The sequence below is a fragment of the Acomys minous genome (assembly GCF_964271855.1).
Source record: "Acomys minous genome assembly, chromosome: 16".
NCBI lineage: Eukaryota > Metazoa > Chordata > Mammalia > Rodentia > Muridae > Acomys > Acomys minous.
The window spans coordinates 43,154,767-43,173,921 of NC_140498.1; the positions used below are offsets into that span (position 1 = coordinate 43,154,767).

At 52.0% G+C, this 19,155-nt stretch overlaps 1 protein-coding gene across 1 annotated transcript in view; it reads right to left on the reverse strand.

Moving 5' to 3' along the window:
• The window catches only part of PPL (periplakin), a 49,440-nt gene that overhangs the window by 17,118 nt on the left and 13,167 nt on the right, over nt 1-19,155 (reverse strand). The window contains exons 2-7 of the mRNA XM_084761669.1: nt 9,673-9,772; nt 3,424-3,578; nt 2,694-2,814; nt 1,960-2,079; nt 1,832-1,873; nt 6-167 (exon numbers count right to left, since the gene is read on the reverse strand). Of these exons, the coding sequence (XP_084617795.1) occupies nt 6-167; nt 1,832-1,873; nt 1,960-2,079; nt 2,694-2,814; nt 3,424-3,578; nt 9,673-9,772 (700 nt within the window). The remainder of the gene's footprint in view (nt 1-5; nt 168-1,831; nt 1,874-1,959; nt 2,080-2,693; nt 2,815-3,423; nt 3,579-9,672; nt 9,773-19,155) is intronic.

A 19,155-nucleotide genomic window follows, 5' to 3' on the forward strand; every position in this document is an offset into this window, starting at 1 on the left:
CCCACCTCGTACTGGCGTCGGCGACTGGGGTAGTCGAGGTTTCGGTCACTCCAGTCATACTGCATGCGGCCCTTGGCCTGCTGGTCCAGCCAGTACAGCTCATTGGTGCAGCGCTGCATGTAGTCCTGCAGTGATGTCAGATGCTGCTGCCGGGCCTGCGATTCTGCCTGTGGGATGAGAGCGAGTGAGGCCATGACAGCACCGGGGCCTGTCTTGGCTTCCCTGCCTACCTCCTACGGGGCTCAGTCTGCTACTTCCCAGCCAGTGGTTGCTTGGAAAAGCCACCTGACGCTCTGAAACATTCACTTGCTGGTGTTTATTGAATGCAGCATGGCTTTAGGCACTGGCCATATCCCAGTGAACAAAGGAAAGAGACCCCTGTGGGACTGCTGTCTCCTTGAAGCTTCGGTTTGCCATCTGTAAGGTCTCACCCACAGGGCACAGACTACACACAGCTGGCACTCAGTGTGGCAGCCCTATCTTCATATTTGCTTTTTATCAACATTATATTTTTAAACATTTTTAAAAAATTATCTTTATTTTATGTGCATTGGTGTTTGGCCTGCATGTATGTCTATGTAAGAGTGTCAGATCTTGGAGTTACAGGCAGTAGTGAGCTGCCATGTGGATGCTGGGATTTGAACCTGTGTCCTCTGGAAGAGCAGTCAGTGCCCTTAACCTCTGAGCCATCTCTCCAGACCCTATCATTATTGTTTGTTTGTTTGTTTGTTTGTTTTTGCTCTTTCTGGACAGGGTCTCTCTGTGTAGCCTTGGCTGTCCTGGACTCACTTTGTAGACCAGGCTGGCCTGGAACTCACAGCGATCCACCTGCCTCTGCCTCCCGAGTGCTGGGATTAAAGGTGTGCGCCACCACACCTGGCCACTATCGTTATTAATGTATGCATTCACTCAAGGCAGGCTCTTATATAGCTCAAGATGGCCTCAAACTTGTTGTCTGAGAAGGACGCTAAACTCCTGATCCTCTTGATTCTTCTCTCGAGTGCTAGGATGACAGGTGTGCACCACCATGCCTGGGTTTATTCAGTGCTAGGGCTTCATGCCTGCTGGGCAAACACTACAAAACAAACTACATCTCAGCCCCTTATGGTTATGTTCATAGGAGCATCCAGAGCCACTGAGGGCTAAGATGAGAGGTCTGCAATTTGTTCTGTAGAATAAGAAGAATGAGCAGGAGTAGGGGGTGGGGGAGTGGGGGGTGGGGGTGGCGCACGCCTTTAATCCCAGCACTCGGGAGGCAGAGGCAGGCGGATCACTGAGAGTTCGAGGCCAGCCTGGTCTACAAAGCGAGTCCAGGACAATCAAGGCTACACAGAGAAACCCTGTCTCAAAAAAAAAAAAAAATCATACATGCAGGTACTTGTGCACACGCATGCCTGGACCATGCCCCAGAAAGCACATGGCCTCTACTGGCATGCAGCAATGCTGCATAAAGAATTGAGTACGCCTTTAATCCCAGCACTCAGGAGGCAGAGGCAGGTGAATCACTGTGAGTTCCAGGCCAGCCTGGTCTACAAAGTGAGTCCAGGACAGCCAAGGCTATACACAGAGACCCTGTCTCAAAAATAAAAAATAAAAATAAAAGAAAGAAAGAGAAAGAAAAGAATTGAGTAGGGCTTCGTGTAGCTCAGTTGGCAGAATGATCACCTGGACAGACTGCATGAATCTCTGGGTTCCATCCCTAGCATCTCACAAACTGCTAAGGCGACACTGGAGCACACTGTCACTTTTAGAGGGGCATGGCATCCCCAGGCCATAAGCCTCCCGTCTTCTCCCATCGCCCCCTACCCCACCCCACCCCCGGGCTTCTCACCAGCAACTTCTGATACTTGGCTTGGAGTTCGCTGTTCTGCTCCTGTGGGCAGAGCCGAGGGCTGAGGTTAGACCGAGTGTGCCCCCTCTCTGCCTCACCCCTCCAAGAAGACTCCACCACATACACACCTTGTCCTTGGCCAGGTGGGGCCCGATGGCTTTGACTTCATTGTGGAAAATGTTGTGTTGCTCCACCTGGCTGTCCACCAGAGGGAGGTCAGTCCCAAAGCCCTGACTGCTCAGCTTGTCCTGGCGGGTAGGTGGAGAGACACCAGGAAGACGTGGTGGGTTGGAAGCAGACCTGGCCTAACGCACAGGAGCCTGGGCTGTTGGCCCCGGGGCGGGAGTGCTTTTCCCTTCAGTTCTCTGGAGTGGGGTGGTGGCAGGTATGTATCTGTACCACCTCCGATGCTCCTGCTTTACATATGCCATCCAATCCTCCATCTCATAGTGACCTGTGGGCCCCTGGTCACTGTTTTCATTTTACAGGTAGACCCGAGAAGGGAAGTCCCTTCCCCAGCATCACACCGCCAATGGTTGCTGAGATGGCATGTCGAAAAGACACCCAGCTGGGACGGCCGCAAGCTTTGCCTTGGCGGGGGTGGGGTGGGGTGGGGTGTGGGGGGGCAGGGGGGAGGACAAGCTTCTCCAATCTGCCCACACAGCCCTGCTAGGACACCAGCAAAGTACATAGGAAGGGAAATGGCAAGGCTGGTGGCAAATGAGGTCAGACTGTGTGACTCCAGGCTTGCTACTGTCTTCCTATGAGCCCCACTGCTCTCAGGTAGAGACTTCATAATGGTGTCCCCTACTTAGCAGGGCGGAAGTGCTGTGAGATGACCCTGTTCCAGGCCAGGCCATACCAGCTTTTCGTCCACCAGTGCAGCCCAGTTGACCTTCGGGTCAGCCTCCTTCACTGCCAGGCTGTACATCTGCTTGTGTTTCCCCCGCAGGTTGGCCACGCGCTCTTTCAGCTGGCGGATGCTGAGTGGGGGGGATAAGGTACCATGTGAGCGGGACTCGCCTGAACGGTCACCATGTAGGCCTCCAGCGGGGCCTTGGGGCTCAGCATGGGCAGCAGACTAACTCTGAATCCTGTTGTTCCTCCTAACCACGTTCCCCAACCACCCTTCTCTGCTGTTTTCTGAAGGGCTACTATGGAAGGTTTTGGAAGAAATGGGCCAGACCACTGCTTCCTGGAGCACATGCCCAGCATGGGCACAGGCAGGGCTGTGTCACATAGGGACAAGCACAGGGAACATGGGACATGTAAAGACCCTCGAGCCCATGGGGTGGGGTGCTGGTTCACCCGTGTTGAGCTGCAGCGTGGGCCATAAGCTCACGAGGCACAAAGGGCATGGAGGCATGAAGCAGTGGGCTCATTTACTACCAAAGCCTCAGTCCCCAACTATGGCCTTGTTGTTAAGTATAACTTAAGACCTCTGGTGCACTTGCTTGGTGTCTACCTGCCCTGTGTCTACCCTGCTGGGGAGAGGGGTCCTGAGAGCTGGAGAGCCCCAGACCTCCTGCCTGGACTCCAGCCTAGCATGATCGGGGGTGGGGTGGTGGGGGGCACACACAGAAGGGACTCACTCCTCAGCAATCATGTCCCCCTGGGGGTGCTTCATGTGTTTGGCGATGGCCGAATCTGCCTCCAGCACGTACAGCAGCTTCTCTGAGTCAGACACATTCTGCAGGGTTGTGTCCCGGTGCTCAGGGAGCTGCCCCTCTTGCAGCCGGGCCAAGTCCTGAGAAGGAAAAGAAAGGATAACAGAGGCTCAGAGTCTACAGCGAGGGACTCACAGGACCTGAGGGACAGGGACAGCTGGGGGCTCCTCTGGCTTTGTCTCTCATCAAACAGCTGGGCCCTGAGAAACAGGGGTAAATGGTCCCACTGGTGCCTAGGTGTGGCGGCTCTGCCTGCCTGGTGTTCATAGCCCAAGCGGGGGAGGGGTGTGTGGCGGGGGAACGACACCCTCAAGGCAAGCTGACCTCACAGGCACCAGAGGGGGAGCAAGGGGACCCACTTTAGCTCCAGTGCTCAGGGGGGTCCCTCTGAGGTGCTGACGTAAGCTAGGATGAAGGACAGAAGGGCAGTGTGTTCTAGGCAAAGGGCACACAGCCCGGCCTGTGCAAAGGCCTTGAGGACAGACAGAGCATGCCACGATGGAGGGGACCAGTAAGATACTACTGGAGGCAGGAGTGGGAGGGAAAGCAGAGCACAGTGAGGACTGCCCACATGACTCCAGGGAAGGAGCCCACTGCATGGTTCCTTGCATGGTAGCTTGAGGTGTCCAGGAGCCGTGTAGCAGGCCATTAGCATTAGAGTGTGAGCTGGGAAAGCTGGCCAGGTATGCCGGCACCTGGGTGAGCTGGGCCATTCTGTGCTGGGTTGGCCACAGCGGTGATAGCAGGAAGAGTGGCAGAAACATAAGAGTGGATAGGTTCCCCATGAGTCTAGAATCTGTGTAGAAAGAACAGCTAGTTGATAGGATGGGGGTTTCTGCCTTTTAAAAGGAATTATTTTGTATTTATTATGCGTGTGTGTGCACAGGCACTTTGGGGTACCTACAGAGACCAGGAGAGGGCATCAGATCCCCTGGAGCTAGATTTATAAGCAGTTGTGAACTGCCCAGGATGGGTGCTGGGAACCAAACTCTGGTCCTCTGAATGAGCAGCAAGTGCCATTAACCCCTGAGCCACCCCTCCAGCCCCAGGATGTTTCTAACTACAGTCTGCCTACTCCAGCAGCCACAAAACCTGGCTGTGTTTTTAGCACCAAGCTGGTGTTCAGGGATGAACCCCTAAGGGTCTCGGAGTTCAGCATGGGAAGTGAGGATGTCAGTGAGTGGGCTGAAGGCAGGACGGGCAACACTGGGGCACCCGCAGCAGCATGGCCACCTGGGGTCCCCGTCGCCACCTGTCTTCAGAAGAGGAAAGTGGAGGCTGGGAAGCAGCTCGTTGTGTAGGTGCTTGCCTGGCAGGTGCAAGGACTTGGATTCTGTCTGAGCAACACAAAAACCAGGAAGAGAGGATGTGGGCCGAGGTGCATCTCAGTGGTGGAAGTAATCTCATCAGGAAAATGAGACTGGAGAGAAACCTACACAGTTGACAGGGGTGACACAGTGACCAGGGGGTGACACAGTGACCAGGGATGACACAGTGACCAGGGATGACACGGAGATGGCACAGTGACCAGGGGTGACACAGAGACCAGAGGTGACACAGTGACCAGGGGGATGACACAGTGACCAGAGGGGTGACACAGTGAACAGAGGTGACACAGTGACCAGGGGGGTGAAACAATGACCAGAGATGGCACAGTGACCAGGGGTGACACAGTGACCAGAGATGGCACAGTGACCAGAGGTGACACAGTGACCAGGGGTGTGGGATTCCATTAAGGTGAAAACTCCCTGACGGGCAGCCCCAAGGGCAGGAAGTAGCAGGGCAGCTACCTGACATGGGGCTAAGGGAGGGCATGAATAGAAATTGCAGAGAGAGCCCACTGACACTGATCTGTGAGAACATCACACTGCTCCAAGTGTGAGTGCCAGTGGCTGGCATACTCAGACCACGAGCACCTTTTAAGGTGTCAAGCAGGCACCACTTTTAGAAGAGGGAAGAAAGGGTGTGGCGGTGCACTGGGGAGGAGAATCAAATTCAAGGTCAGCCACCAGCATACAGCAAGACCTTACTGCAAAAGACAAAGGGAGATGGGGCTGGAGAGATGGCTCAGTGGTCAAGACCGCTGGCTGCTCTCACAGAGATCCTGAGTTCTGTTCCCAGCAACCAGGTGGCAGCTCACAACCATCTGTAACTCCAGTCCCAGGGGATACAAAGCCCTATTCTGGCCTCCATGGGTGCCAGGTATACACGTGATGCACAGACATAGATTTAAGACAAGCACCCAGACACACACAACAAAAGCAAATACATCTTTAAAAACAAAAACAAAACTAAGGAAGGGAGCTGATAGGATTGCCAAGGGTGAAACATCTGCCACCACACCTGATGACATGGCATCCAGGCTTCCCAGTGCCAGGACCTGCACGGTACACAGAGAACCAACTCCTACAGCTTGTCATGTGTGCCTCATACATGTGCCATAGTGGGAGCACACATGATAAACAAACAAACAAATAAACAAACAAACGGAGGAAGCAAAAGGAGCAAGATCCAGACTCAGCTATGAGGTGAGTTCAAAGCCAGCCTGGACTTCTTCATGAGACTCTGCCTAAAAGAAGGAGGAAGACAAAGCTGAGGACGTGGAGGTGCAGCTCAGCGGTACAGTGTGTGCTGAGCAGGTGAGCCCTTCGGTCCCATCCCAAGGACTGGAAAAGGAAAAATAAAACAGAAAAAGAAATGGCAAAAGGAATAAAGGGAGGAGGGTGCAGAGCCGGCAGTGTCAGGTATGGAAAGGACTCAGCTCCCTGTGGATGAGGAGCGAGTATCCGGCCTTCCTGGCTCGGGTGGAGTCAGCCAGTCACTGGCTGACCCAAGGCCACCCTGGGCCCCACAGTGTCAAAGATTAATTTTTCAGAAGCCAAGCCTGTTAATCATTACTGAGTCCTACAGGCGAATCTTAGATGGGAACACATCTGGCTGAGGGGGGGGGGACCTACTGGGGGGACCACTGGGTGGGTGACTGAGGGCTCAAGCCAGCCAAACTAATGGACAGTGAGAGGGGCTAGGGAGGGGGCAATAAAGGCTTTCTAGAAAATTCCTCACTAGGCATTCTAACTTGCCTAGGTGACTATCTACCAAAGCACAGATCCACAGGGGGTAAATTCATAGGTGGGGGTCACTTCTGGACTCTTTCTGTGAGTTACACCCTGATAAAATCGGTCCTTCAGACCAGAGGGACTGACAAGGGCTGACACATGACAGGCACACTGATAGGTGGGAGAGCAAGGTGGTCCAGTGTGGGCACTGGACAGTGTTGGCGGAGAAGCTGCGAAGGGACCCTGCTCCATCAGACTTGTCTGCAGCTTCAGGCATCTGCGCGCAGGACACGTCACTGGATAGCTGTTCATAGGCCTATGCCCGTCATGCAATACAGAGACAGAGCAGGGGAGTGGCTGGGCAGGAGCTGGGGAAGAGAGAGCAGGGGCAACTGCCTAAGGGTGAGGGGGGCTCCCTGGGGATGGGAATGACTCCAACGTTGTCCTGTTGTCTTATAAGGGGTTAAATTTATGTTACTCAAGTAACTCTCACCCATTTAAAAAAAATGGAAAGTTCAGGAAAACATTTGGGCAATATAATTAATAAATAATGATGCCTTCTGCAAACAAGGTGGTGGTGGGGGGGGGGGAGAAAGGGACAAAAGGAGCAGGGGGAGAGACAGAGGAAAGGACAGAAGAAGGAAATGATTTGGCCCAATATTCTTCAAAAAAGTGGCTGCTGGTTTTTGTTTTTGTTTTTTTTTTTCAACTTTGTTCTGTTGAAATTAAGCAGCTCTGTAGAAGGATCCAGAGGATCTTAGAAACCTACAAGAAGAACATCGTAACGGATGGATCAGGGCCCAGGGCTGTCTGCTCAAACTGTTGCCCTAACCAAGGACAATACAAGTAGTAAACATCGAACCCCTATTATGTTCTATCCAATGGACAGAACATTCTCCACAGTTATGTGGAGAGCAGGGACTAACTCTGACATGAACTCTGGTGCCCCATATTTGACGACCTCCCCTTGGTGGGGAGGTCTGGTGGCACTCAAAGAATAGGCAGGCTACCAAGATAAGACTTGATAGCCTGTGACCATGAAGTGGGGGAGGAGATTCCCCCTCGGTCATGGACCTAGGGGAGGGCAATAGGGTGGGTGTGGGAGGGAGGGAGGAACAGGAGGATACAAGTGATGGGATAACAATTGAGTTGTAATCTGAATCTATATATATATGAAATTAAGCAGCTCAGAGCCTGGTGGAGGCAGCAGCAGTGGTACACGTCTTTAATTCCAGCAATCTGGAGACAGAGGCAGGTGGATCTGAGTTTGAGGCCAGCCTGGTCTACAGAGTGAGTTCCAGGACAGGCAGGGCTACACAGAGAAACCCTGTTTCAACAAATAAATAAAGAAGAAGAAAAAAAAAAAGAAAGAGAAAGAAAGAAAGAAAAACAGAAACAAAGAAACAAAGAACAGCTCAGGGCTGGTGTGTTGCTCAGTGGTGTGCCCAGTGTGCACACAGTACTGAGCTCTATCCTGGGCACTACATGTACATATGTATGCACACACACACATGCATGAGTAGACTGAGTCTTTCCTTAGGCAAACACAAAAGGAAGCCTGAACCTTCTCTCCTCTCTCTCTCTCTCTCTCTCTCTCTCTCTCTCTCTCTCTCTCTCTCTCTCTCTCTCTCTCTCACACACACACACACACACACACACACACACACACACACACGAGAGAAGGTTAAACATAGCACATTGAAGGCTCAGGGCTGGAAGATGCCTCTGAGGATGGATTCTATGGGATTTTAATTTCCTTTATCATATTGTTTATCTGTCCTAAAATGCTAGTACTGAGCACGCACTATTCTGGTTGTGAGAGAAAAACAGACACATCCAACAAGAAAATTTTCATTTAGGCAAGAAAACAAACAAAACACCATTGCAGGGTGTCAGGAAAGAGGCGAGCAGAAAAAAAATCACAGAGGCATGTTGGGAAGGACAAGTATTCTGAGCAGTGAGGGACATAGTCTGGGGATCCTGAGTCCCTGCAGGCCATCCTGGGCCAGGCCTGAGCCCCTGGCTTCCTGACCCCAGTGACCCTACTTGCCACCTGCCACCCCCACCCTGTCTTCTGAGTACTCTGTGTTGTCTGTAGTCTGGCTCTGGGATCACAAACCCAGTCTGTCAGAGGAGAGTGTGGAGGCAGGAGCAGCCATAACAGGCTAAACAACAGTGGGGCCTGGTGGACCATGACTTCCCCATCTTTGGTCCTTCCCCCTCAACCCCCCCCCCCCGCCCCCACTGTCAGCGCTGGCTCCTAACCATCTGGTCACTAAGATGCCAGATGAAGCATAGCTCCTGGCTACACCTGAATTTCAGATGGCCAACAATCCACACTAGAGTATAGGTGAGGCCCAAACGTACCAGGCATACTAGGTCCCGATGACACTCAGGGAAATTGTGCTTCGAAACTCAAATGTCGTCTGGCTTTCTAGCTTACTTCTTAGCAGTCCCATTGCAGTTACCCTGGGGCCCTCTGTCACTGACTAGAACCCGGTTCTTTTAGCATCTCAGCCAGAAGGGGTTCTGGGGGGGAATGATGATATGTATTCCCCTGCAAAGGAGGCTGCGAGTCATTGGAGGTGCCCCTTGTGTTGGTGGCATGGAGCTCCAGGCTCTACCTGCTGGGTGCCCCGGAACCTGCAACACCCTGACCAGGTAGTGTTCCTACCCTCTGAGAGGGATTCATACAGTAGAGAGACCACTTAGTGAGTACAAGTGCACATCCTACCCCAGGTTAGACCCTGAAAAGTTCTCCTCCACACCTGGAGGCTCCCAGGGGAAGCTCTGCCCACAAGGAAATGGCACTCTGAGAAAGGCACTGCCCAGGAAAAGCTCCACCCAGGAGGTGCTTTTCTCCTCCTTGAGGACAGTAGAAGCAGGAACCCCACACTGTTACCACCTCATTTTTCCTCCCAGCACAGGACTCAGCATCCCAGAAGTATTGGACTGGGTGGGCCCGTAGCTACAGCAAGTACTTCAGGTCTCTGGTCTTTAGTCTCTAGATGCTAAGATCTGTGCTCCTTATAGCAACCACAGAGACTTCTGGATGCCGGTGACCTGGGGATGGTCTAACTGTGTGAAGAAGGTCCCGGTAGGAGAGCTGGGCACTCACGCTATGCATCTTGGCCTCGGTGTCCACAATGTTCCTCTCCACCTGGTCTGCATTCTTCTGCAGCTGCTCAATAAGCTCTGACAGTTCTTTGCTGGAGATGCTGTGGATGGAAAAGAGTCGGGAAGCGGGACTCAGTGCAAGCCCCTAGCCTCCAATCTCCCAGACTGGCCCCACCCTAGGCCCCAAGCCGGACCTGCCAACCCTGCCAGACTTCCAGGAGCTAGGCTGTCCCCACAGGATGAAGCCACTAACACCCAAACATAGCATCGGGCAAGGGTACCAGCCTTCACTTTGTCCACTGGATTTAAAGCTCCTGTTCTGTCCTGTTGTCGAAGCATGAGATGTTTGCTTATGTGTTTCCCCACTTGGGGTTGGATTGGCCTCTCGGTGTTGGGCGGCTCCAACTCCTAACTCAAGCCATCCATGTTGGAACTGAGACAGATGAGGGGGACCAGGCTCTTTCTGGGTGCAAGTTGAAGCACTTAACTCTTACAGCACTGTTGAAGTCTGTAAAAATCACTTCGAGTATTAATGATAGTCCTCTGGGTTCTTTTGTTTTGGTTTGGAGTTTGGTTTTTTTGAGACAGGGTTTCTCTGTGTAGCCTTGACTGTCCTGGACTTGATTTGTAGACCAGGCTGGCCTTGAACTCACAGAGATCCCACCTCCCTCTGCCTCCCGAGTGCTGGGATTAAAGGGGTGCGCCACTATCACCCAGCCTTTGGTGTCTTATTGCAAATGCTGCCAATATACATGGTCCAGTAAATTAGTAAAGACACTGAGGATGAACTCCCTCTTGATATCCTGGCTACCTCATGCAAAAAGACTGTCAGTCAGACAGATAGCAGGGTTGCCCTTATGCCAGCTCTGTTTCCTGTACTCCACGGACACCTTGAACAACCACAGCTGGTTGTCATGGCTCCTAAAGGCAGCTGGAGTCAGAACTGTTTGAAACAGTTAGTGCATTAGGCTTTTTGATATCACAAACCTTGGTGAATGCAAGATAACGCTACAGCTATTCCTACCCAAGCCAGAAGAGGAGCATTTCCCTTGACATTCTATCAGAAGGACTGCTGTGATTGGTGCAAACAGGAGCCCTCATTTGCATGCAGGTGTGCTGTGACTAGTGCCAATGCCTTTTTTGCCTCTATAAGCAAGTGTTACCTTACTGGAGGTGTTGGCTGAAAGGTTCCCTTCTGTGCTTCCTTTCCTGAAATTGTCAGGTTGGGCATCACTGCAAAAGTGAGGAGCCCTGGACCCCAGCATCCCTGACAGCAGAAAGGGTTAAAGCCACAGAACAGTGGTCCACAGTGACAAAAGGAACAATGGTAGTTGTGATGTGAGGCCACAGAGACCTGAGGCCGTCAGGGGGCCGGGGAATTCTGTGTTCCTATACCTGCCTAAGAATCACAGTGGCCCAGGCCTGCCTGAGTTGGAATATGGCACATCGTGGTGATACAGACTTGTCATCCCATCTACTTGGGAGGCTGAGGCAGGAGGATCACATACATTCAAAGCCTGACAGGGTTACACAGCGAGTTCAAGGCTGGCTTGAGCAACTTAGTGAGGCCCTGCCTCAAAATAAAAAGCAAAGAAGGCTGGGAGCTCAGGCCAGAGGTAGAGCGCCTGCCCTAGCATTAACACGGCTCTATGTTATACCTCCATAATAGCTAAAGCCAAAAATGAAAAAGGAGCTATAGTACTTGAGGGGCTAAATGTCCTGGTACCTGAGCCCTGCACCGGCACAAGGCTGGGGAGTAGAGCTGGCTGCCTTGCTGCTGCTCCTACCTGTTATCACAGCTATTTACTGTCAGTCACCCAGGGGTAGCACCCAGAGCCAAGTTAATGCTGAAGCCCCACCCTTGCACAGCTGCTCCCCCACCCTTGCACAGCTGCTCCCCCACCCTTGCACAGCCCCTCCCCCACCTTTGCACAGCTCCTCCCCGACCCTTGCACAATTTCAATAGAGCAGAAGGACCCAGCTGGCTGATAACAATCTAACAGGTGCAGGCCACTGGACCAAGTTCAGAGTATGCTTGGAGACATAGTTCACACCACATTAGTTCACCCATTGAAAATATATGCACAGTGAGTTTTAGTCTGTTTAGATGTTCACAGCCATGGCCCCTATCTAACTGAAGACTGTGTCTGTCATCCCCTAAACACCTCCCCCCCACCCCCGTTAGCAACTGCCTCCCACCTCTCTCTCCTCTCCCCTCCTTGCAACCACTACTCTACCTGTGTGCATTTTATACTTGACATTTTATCTGTAGCCCTTCATGTCTGGCTTCTTGTAGTGTCTTAGAGTCACATCTTTGCGACAACTCTACTCCTTTCCCCAGCTGAATAATATCCCATTGTATAGATGGGTTATTGAAAATGTGGATGAATTTGGGGTCTTGGCCAGAGTGTCCAGTAAGGACAAAGAAAGGTAGGTCCTGGGTGCATCCTTTGGTCTGGGGGCGGGCGGGGATGGCCGTGGGGGATGGGTAGGGGGGGTCACTAGATCCTCAAAGTGATCCTCCCAGTTTAGGAGAGACCGAGGCTCCTGGACACTGCTGTAAACCCTGGAGTCGAGGTTGCCGGAACCTAGGACACTGTATACTATCTGCTTTCTTTTTAGATTTATTTATTTACTATTATGTATACAGTGCTCTGCCTGCATGTAACACCCGCAGGCCAGAAGAGGGCACCAGATCTCATTATAGATGGTTGTGAGCCACCATGTGGTTGCTGGGAACTGAACTCAGGACCTCAGGAAGAGCAGGCAGTGCCCTTAACCTCTGATCATCTCTCCAGCCCCTGTTTGATTTCTTGGGGGCCTTGAATACCCACCAGTGGTTGAGGACCAGCGTGGCAGTTATTAATGAGGTGAGCAAAGCAGGGGTCAGAAATGACAGCAGCAAAGGAAGCTATGAGTACACTCACCCACCCCCTCACCCTTGCCGGAGGGCCTGCCCTGTGTCAGGGCAGTGGGCTGGAGGCTCACAGAGAACATGACCTGGGCCGCCTCTTTTACAGAAGCAACCACCAAAGCATCTTTTTTTCCAAAGAGAGGCCCTGGAGCCCTCGTTCTGTAAGTCACTCAAGCAAGCCCTCTCCCACCTGGATGAGGTCACAAGCTTATAAGGCTCCGGGAAGCTCCGTAGTAGAGAATATTCGTGTCTGAGGGATAATCCAAGAGGGATCAAATGGGGGTATTCATGCAAAAGCCAGGCCAGGGGGGATACGCTGATTCCAGGGAGACTAAGTGAGGGGCGCACCCTGCCCTCTGGTCCCTCAGCTAGGCCGACTGTAGGAGAATGAGTCCCCTGTCCCTCACCCTCCTGCCAGTCATCAGCAGCCCAGTTGTGGCATCTGGAGATGGAGAAGCTTTCCTCAACGTTCTCCTGCCTGCACGAGCCACTGTTAGGACCCCATAGGAAAAGAGGAGCCTTCCAGCCTCCCGTCAGGGAATGTGTCTAGGTCCCCAGCTAGCCTCGCCACAGCTTGGTCACTTGTGGAACTCCATCACTGTCCCCCCAGAAGGGGACTCAGAGCTGTGGACAACCAAGAGGGGCCAGCTGGAGCTTGGACAGTCCCAGGCAGGAATTATGCTTTAATCTCATGAAGCCCCAGTTTCTCCACCTGTTGGCTGAGGATGAGCACAAAGGTATCCCGCTCGTCTGGCACTGGCTGAGTGATGAGCCAGATGGCAATACCACCTCTGTGTCATCCTCAAACCGAGACTTAGGGAGGCTTGTGTGGTCCATTGTGAATGAGACAAACAAGGCTCAGAGATGTCAAAACACCCTCCCGGAGTCACACAGCCTGTGATCAGAGAGAGCTGACTGCTACCCAGATGGATGCTGCTAAAGCCACATGACCCAACACAGGACAACAACATGCGTCATGGTAACAACAGGCGCCAAGACTGACTTTGTGCATGACAGGTTCTTATTCCCTTCTGACTTTATCTTCTGAGAACCCTGTGATTAGCACCATGGACAACCAGATTATTATCCCAACTTTACAGATGTGGAAAATGAGGACTGGAAGGTTAGGAAACCTTCCCCAAGTCACATAGCAATTACACAACAGAGCCAGGATTCCAATCGAGGCGGTCCCCAGAGTCCACGCCCTTAGCATCTTCATTTGACCAGCTTGCAGGCCTTGTAAGACACAGTACATATTTAATAGATCGGTTTAAGATGCCATGTGCTCAAAACTGCCACATTTCACAATGGTTATTATAATAATAATAATAAAGAATGAAAAATAGTATTAACGCTGACAAAGACATGAAGAAACCACCCTGCCTCATGGGCTGCTAGTGAGAGTGTGAAATGGTACAGAGATGTGGGGGGAAAGTTAACGCATAAACCAGGTGTGGTGCGCATACTGCCAGCCTTTGGGAGGTAGGGCTAGAGCATCAGGATTTTAAGTCTACATAATGAATTTGGGGCCAACCTGGGGTATCTGAGGCCCTGTCTCCAAAGGGGAAGGTGGGGAAAAAGCTAGATTGGAGAGATGGCTCAGGAAGGATCTCAGTTCAGATCTCAGTAAAAGCTGGTGTGGTACCCACACCTCTGTAACTCCAGCCCTGAGGAAGGCCGAGACAGAGGGATTGCTGGCATTTACTGAGAGAGAGAGAGAGAGAGAGAGAGAGAGAGAGAGAGAGAGAGAGAGAGAGAGAGAGAGAGACAGACAGACAGACAGACAGACAGACAGACAGACAGAGACGGACAGAGACATACACTCAGGTTCAGTAAGAGGCGGCTCAATGAAACAAGGCAGAGAATGATAGAGGATTCCAGGTGACCTTCTGTGGCCACCAGCACACACACACATACCACAGAATAAAGTCAAGTGTGGTGGTAGCTCACACCTGTGATCCCAACACTCAAGAGGTGGAGGCAGGAGGATCATGTAGAAAATTGGAGACATGAGACCCTGTCTCATAACAAACAAGCACACACCTTTAATCCTAGCACTCTGGAGGCAGAGGCAGGTGGATCTCTGAGCTTGAGGCCAGCCTGGTCCATAGAGTGAGTTTCAGGACAGCCAAGGCTACACAGAGAAAACTTGTCTTGAAAAACCAAAACCAAACAAACAAATAAGCAGGGTGTGGCGGTGCATGCCTTTAATCCCAATACTTGGAAGGCAGAGCCAAGTAGATTTCTGTGAGTTCAAAACTAGCCTGTTCTGCATAGCAAGTTACAGAACAGCCAGGGTTACACAGTGAGACCTTATCTCAAAATGAAGAAATAAGTAAATAACCAACAACTGAATGAAGACTTGCCATTCAACCCAATGAGTCCTTACTCTTGGGTCTAAGCCAAGAGAGAGTTACCATATTTTTCAGACCATAAGTGTACTTTCCCCCCTGAAAGTGGAGGTGGGAAATTAGGGTGCGCCTTATGATCTGATTGCTGTTTTTCCTGTTTTTCTTGTTTTACTGCTCTAAAAACTGAGTGCGTCTTATGGTCCGAAAAAATACGGTAATGTGGCTTCTGTCTGCTCAGTGTTATTCATAACAGATGAGAATTTGAAACAACTCAAATGTCTACCAACCAACCAATAGATTAAGTAGAATGTGGTCCATCTGTTATGGCTCAGCCAAAGCCCGGGGTGGGGGTGGTCTCGGACACCTGCTGTAGCAAGGATGACCCTTACAAGCAGGACTCAGGGAAACATGACGGACATGAAGAACCAGAGAGTGCGTGGGCATACTGACGTGAACTGTCAGAGTGGAGGAATTCTCCAGGAGTAGAGAGTTGATTGGATGAGGCTGGGACTAAACTAGCAGTGGGTTTAGGAGTGCTAAGGACGGTGTGGGCAGGGGGTAAGCGGTGGGGAGTTGGGGTGATATAATGTTCTGGAATTCCTTGCGCCGTTGACTTTATGCACCTGCAGACATACTAACCCTTGTGAGCTGCATGCGGTAAGTGAATGAATTGCAGAGTTGGTGCATTTTGTCTCATAAGATCTCTTTCTAGCAGGGCGTGGTGGTGCACACCTTTAATCCCAGCACTCCGGAGGCAGAGGCAGGTGGATCGCTGTGAGTTCGAGGCCAGCCTGGTCTACAAAGTGAGTCTAGAACAGCCAAGGCTACACAGAGAAACCCTGTCTCGAAAAACTAAATAAACAAATTAATTAATAAAATTTTAAAAAAGATCTCTTTCTAAAGAGGCTGGCCAGCTGGACATAGTGGCACACATCAGTTCCCAGAAGCAAGTTTAAGGCCAGCCTGGATCAGAATTCCCTGGCTACATAAGGAATTCTACAGTGTGAGACTGTTTTATGGGGGGTGGAGGGCGGCGGGGAATCAACAACAGATCAATAATGACAAGGATCACTAGAGGGAGTGTGGGGTGTAGCTCAGTGCATGAGGTGCTGGGCTTTACCCCTGACTATAAACAACGGTCTATTTACAGTGGTTATGAACATGGGGGAGAGGTGTGAGACAGGGTCTCTCTGTTGTTCAGGTTGTTCGGGCTCAAGGGATCCTTCCTCTTGAGGGCTGGCGCTGAGACAGATGAATGTACCCACTTCTGCCAGGGGCCCCAGGCAGGGGTTAGGCACTGTCCAAATCTCCAAGCCACTCTTAGTGGGTATGCTGAGTTTAGATAGTAAGCATGGCTGCTATTTATTTTCCCTGTAAATAAGCAAAGGTTGGTGGGATAGGGCAATGTGACTCCCTAATGACAGCTGTAGGACTCTGGCTTGCTGCCCTGAGCAAAAATACTGTCAAACAGCCAGAGGACTTGCCCTTCTGCCAGCAGCAGCCAACTAGAACACTCCGTAGACACCTTTAGAAAAGCACTCATTGATCAAAGCCGAACACTCCAGCCCTGAAGGTTTGCACGGCATCTTTTGCTATCTCGAGCTTCAGTGAACTGGAGCTGGTCTGAAACCTGTCCACCCAGGTAGAGGGGAGGCCCTTTTTTTTATTCTTTTGGTTTTTCAAGATGGGGTTTCTCTGTGGAGCCTTGGCTGTCCTGGGCTGGTTTTGTAGACCAGGCTGGCCTCAAAACTCACAGAGATCAGCTGGGTGTGGTGGCGCACGCCTTTAATCCAAGCACTTGGGAGGCAGAGGCGGGTGGATCACTGTGAGTTTGAGGCCAGCCTGGTCTACAAAGTAAGTCTAGGACAGCCAAAGCTACACAGAGAAATCTTGTCTCGAAACAAAACAAAACGAAAACAAAAAAGAAAAACCAAACCAACCAACCAACAAAACAAAACAAAAAAACCCACAGAAATTGGCCTGCCTCTGCCTCCTCCTGTGCGTCACTGCTTAAAGGGGAGCACTTTCTGATGGCCTAGCTGAGGGACTGCTGTGACACCACCTTTATTTGCCCGAGAGAAGCTGAGATTGGTGCAAACACTCCTCCTCTGGCCACGTAAGCAGGCTCACTCAGGCATGCTTGACAGACACCCTCCTGTGCTGCCTCCCGCTCCTATGGCCTTTCCCCTGTGGGGCTGAGAGGTGAGGCCAGGCTGAGCAGCGAAAGCCAGAAGCCGAAGGAGCCCTCAGAAAACTCTCAGAGGCAGAACCACCAGAGCAGTGGCAGCAGTGGCAGCAGCCACGTGTGTACTGTGCCCATGGAGGCCAGGAGATGGCGTCGGATCCTCTGGACCTGGAGCTATAGGCTGTTGTGAGCCTCCGTGATGTTCTGGGAATCCAAGCCAGGAGAACAGTCAGTGCTCTCAACTGCTGTGCCATCTCTCCAGGCCAGCATTATTTATCCTGCTTTACAGAGAAGTGGTGAGACTGAGCCTGGGACATTCTGTGCTGTGGCTCCTCAGGCTTGGGGTCTGTGTGTTCCTGCGGGAGCTGCAGAGCTCCATGCCAGCAGCACAGGAATGTGGGGTTGAGCGGAACTGACAGGGAGGGGCGTGGGAACAGGCCAGGCAGGTTGGGCTTTTCATCTCACCGATGAACCATACTGGGCCATCCACTCTTGGTGGCCTTGATGGAGGCCGAGATACAGCCCTTTCCGACACCCTCATCCTACTCCTGTCCCACCCACAGTTGGCAAACACCCGATTGGACCAGGGAAACCCAAGTACTCCCAGCTACCCACCCCGAAATAGGGCAGGGCTAGTAAGGGCACCACTGAAGGGGCATGCACAGCCTTCACTTCCATGCCCAGAAGTTGGTAGGGGTGTGAGTGGTTGGGGCAGTCAGGGGACATTGTCATTTGAAGGTGTCCTCAGATCCATCAACCCCATCTGCCCATTACCTGGGTCACTTCAGAAGTAAAGGCACCACCCAGGGTCACATGGGGGACAGCTGTGGATGGGGAAAGACCTGAGTCTGAAACCAGACCTGGCTGCACCAACAGTTGTACCGAGGATTGAAGCCAGGACCTGAAACATTCTAGGCAAGCACCGTCCCCTGAGCTACAGCCACGGCCACATTCTTTTTAGTTATTTGGAATTGCACAGGCTAGCCTTGAACTCACCCTGCTCTCGGGCAAGGCCTGAACTTTCGATGCGCCTGCTTCGGCTTCCCCGCACGCTGTGGTGACAGACCCGTACAACTACGCCCAGTGGCTTGTCCGTCTTCTGGTCCCAGTCTTATCATCCCTACAATGGGGCCAACACAGTCTGCTGCTTAGTCAAGGCTTGCATCTGACATCGGCATGGTGTCTCAATGACATTTATGGGGCTCAAGGATTGAGGTGGGGGTTCAGAGCAGCATCTAACAGCAGATCTGTGGTCACTTATGCTCCTCAAGTGGGGTACTACTGTTTGACTACACAGGGAGCACCCAACACGTTCCTGGTGTTTTGCGGGTAGCTTGGTACCTCAGTAGGGCACCCAACATGCTCCTGGTGGCTTGTGGGTAGCTTGGCACCTCAGTAGTATTCAGCAGTAATAACGTCCCCGGGGTCACTGGTTCTCTGCACTGTCCCTCCCTCTAGAGTTGTCAAAAAACGGAACTGAGGCTAACACTGTCCCCACACTGTGTGTGGCTTCTGCAGGGGGTTTCTGTGGGAGGGAGAGCTTGATTGCTACCATGCGGGGCCTGTAAGCCAGGTTCACAGGCCAAGGTAGGACTCAGCAGGGTGTCCCCCGACGGTGACCCAGCTAACACACATGCATAGGCCGAACTTCCTTGACAGCAGATGGAAGGGAGCAAGGGACTCTGGTAGTTCAGTGTCACCAGGTACCTGGGAAGACAGTAACACCCAGGAGGAAGCTGGAGAAGTTGGAACAGAGCTCCATTTCACTTAAAGGGACATGGTTCCTTCTAGATTTCTGGGATTTCCAGCAAACTGAGACAGGCTAAGTGAGGCCCATAGACGCCCCCCCATGGCAGAGAAGGAGGGAGTCATGCTGAAGTCTGAGAAACGCTACCTCAAAGTCTTTGTTCGGACTCCACAGCGTGTAAAGGAACAGGACTGGGAGGGCCGAGGACTCTGATGTCCCCAGAAACAGTTCTTTCAGCCCAGGCCTGGATGTAGGTTGGGACTGCCCACCGAGAGCATCTTGCAAGC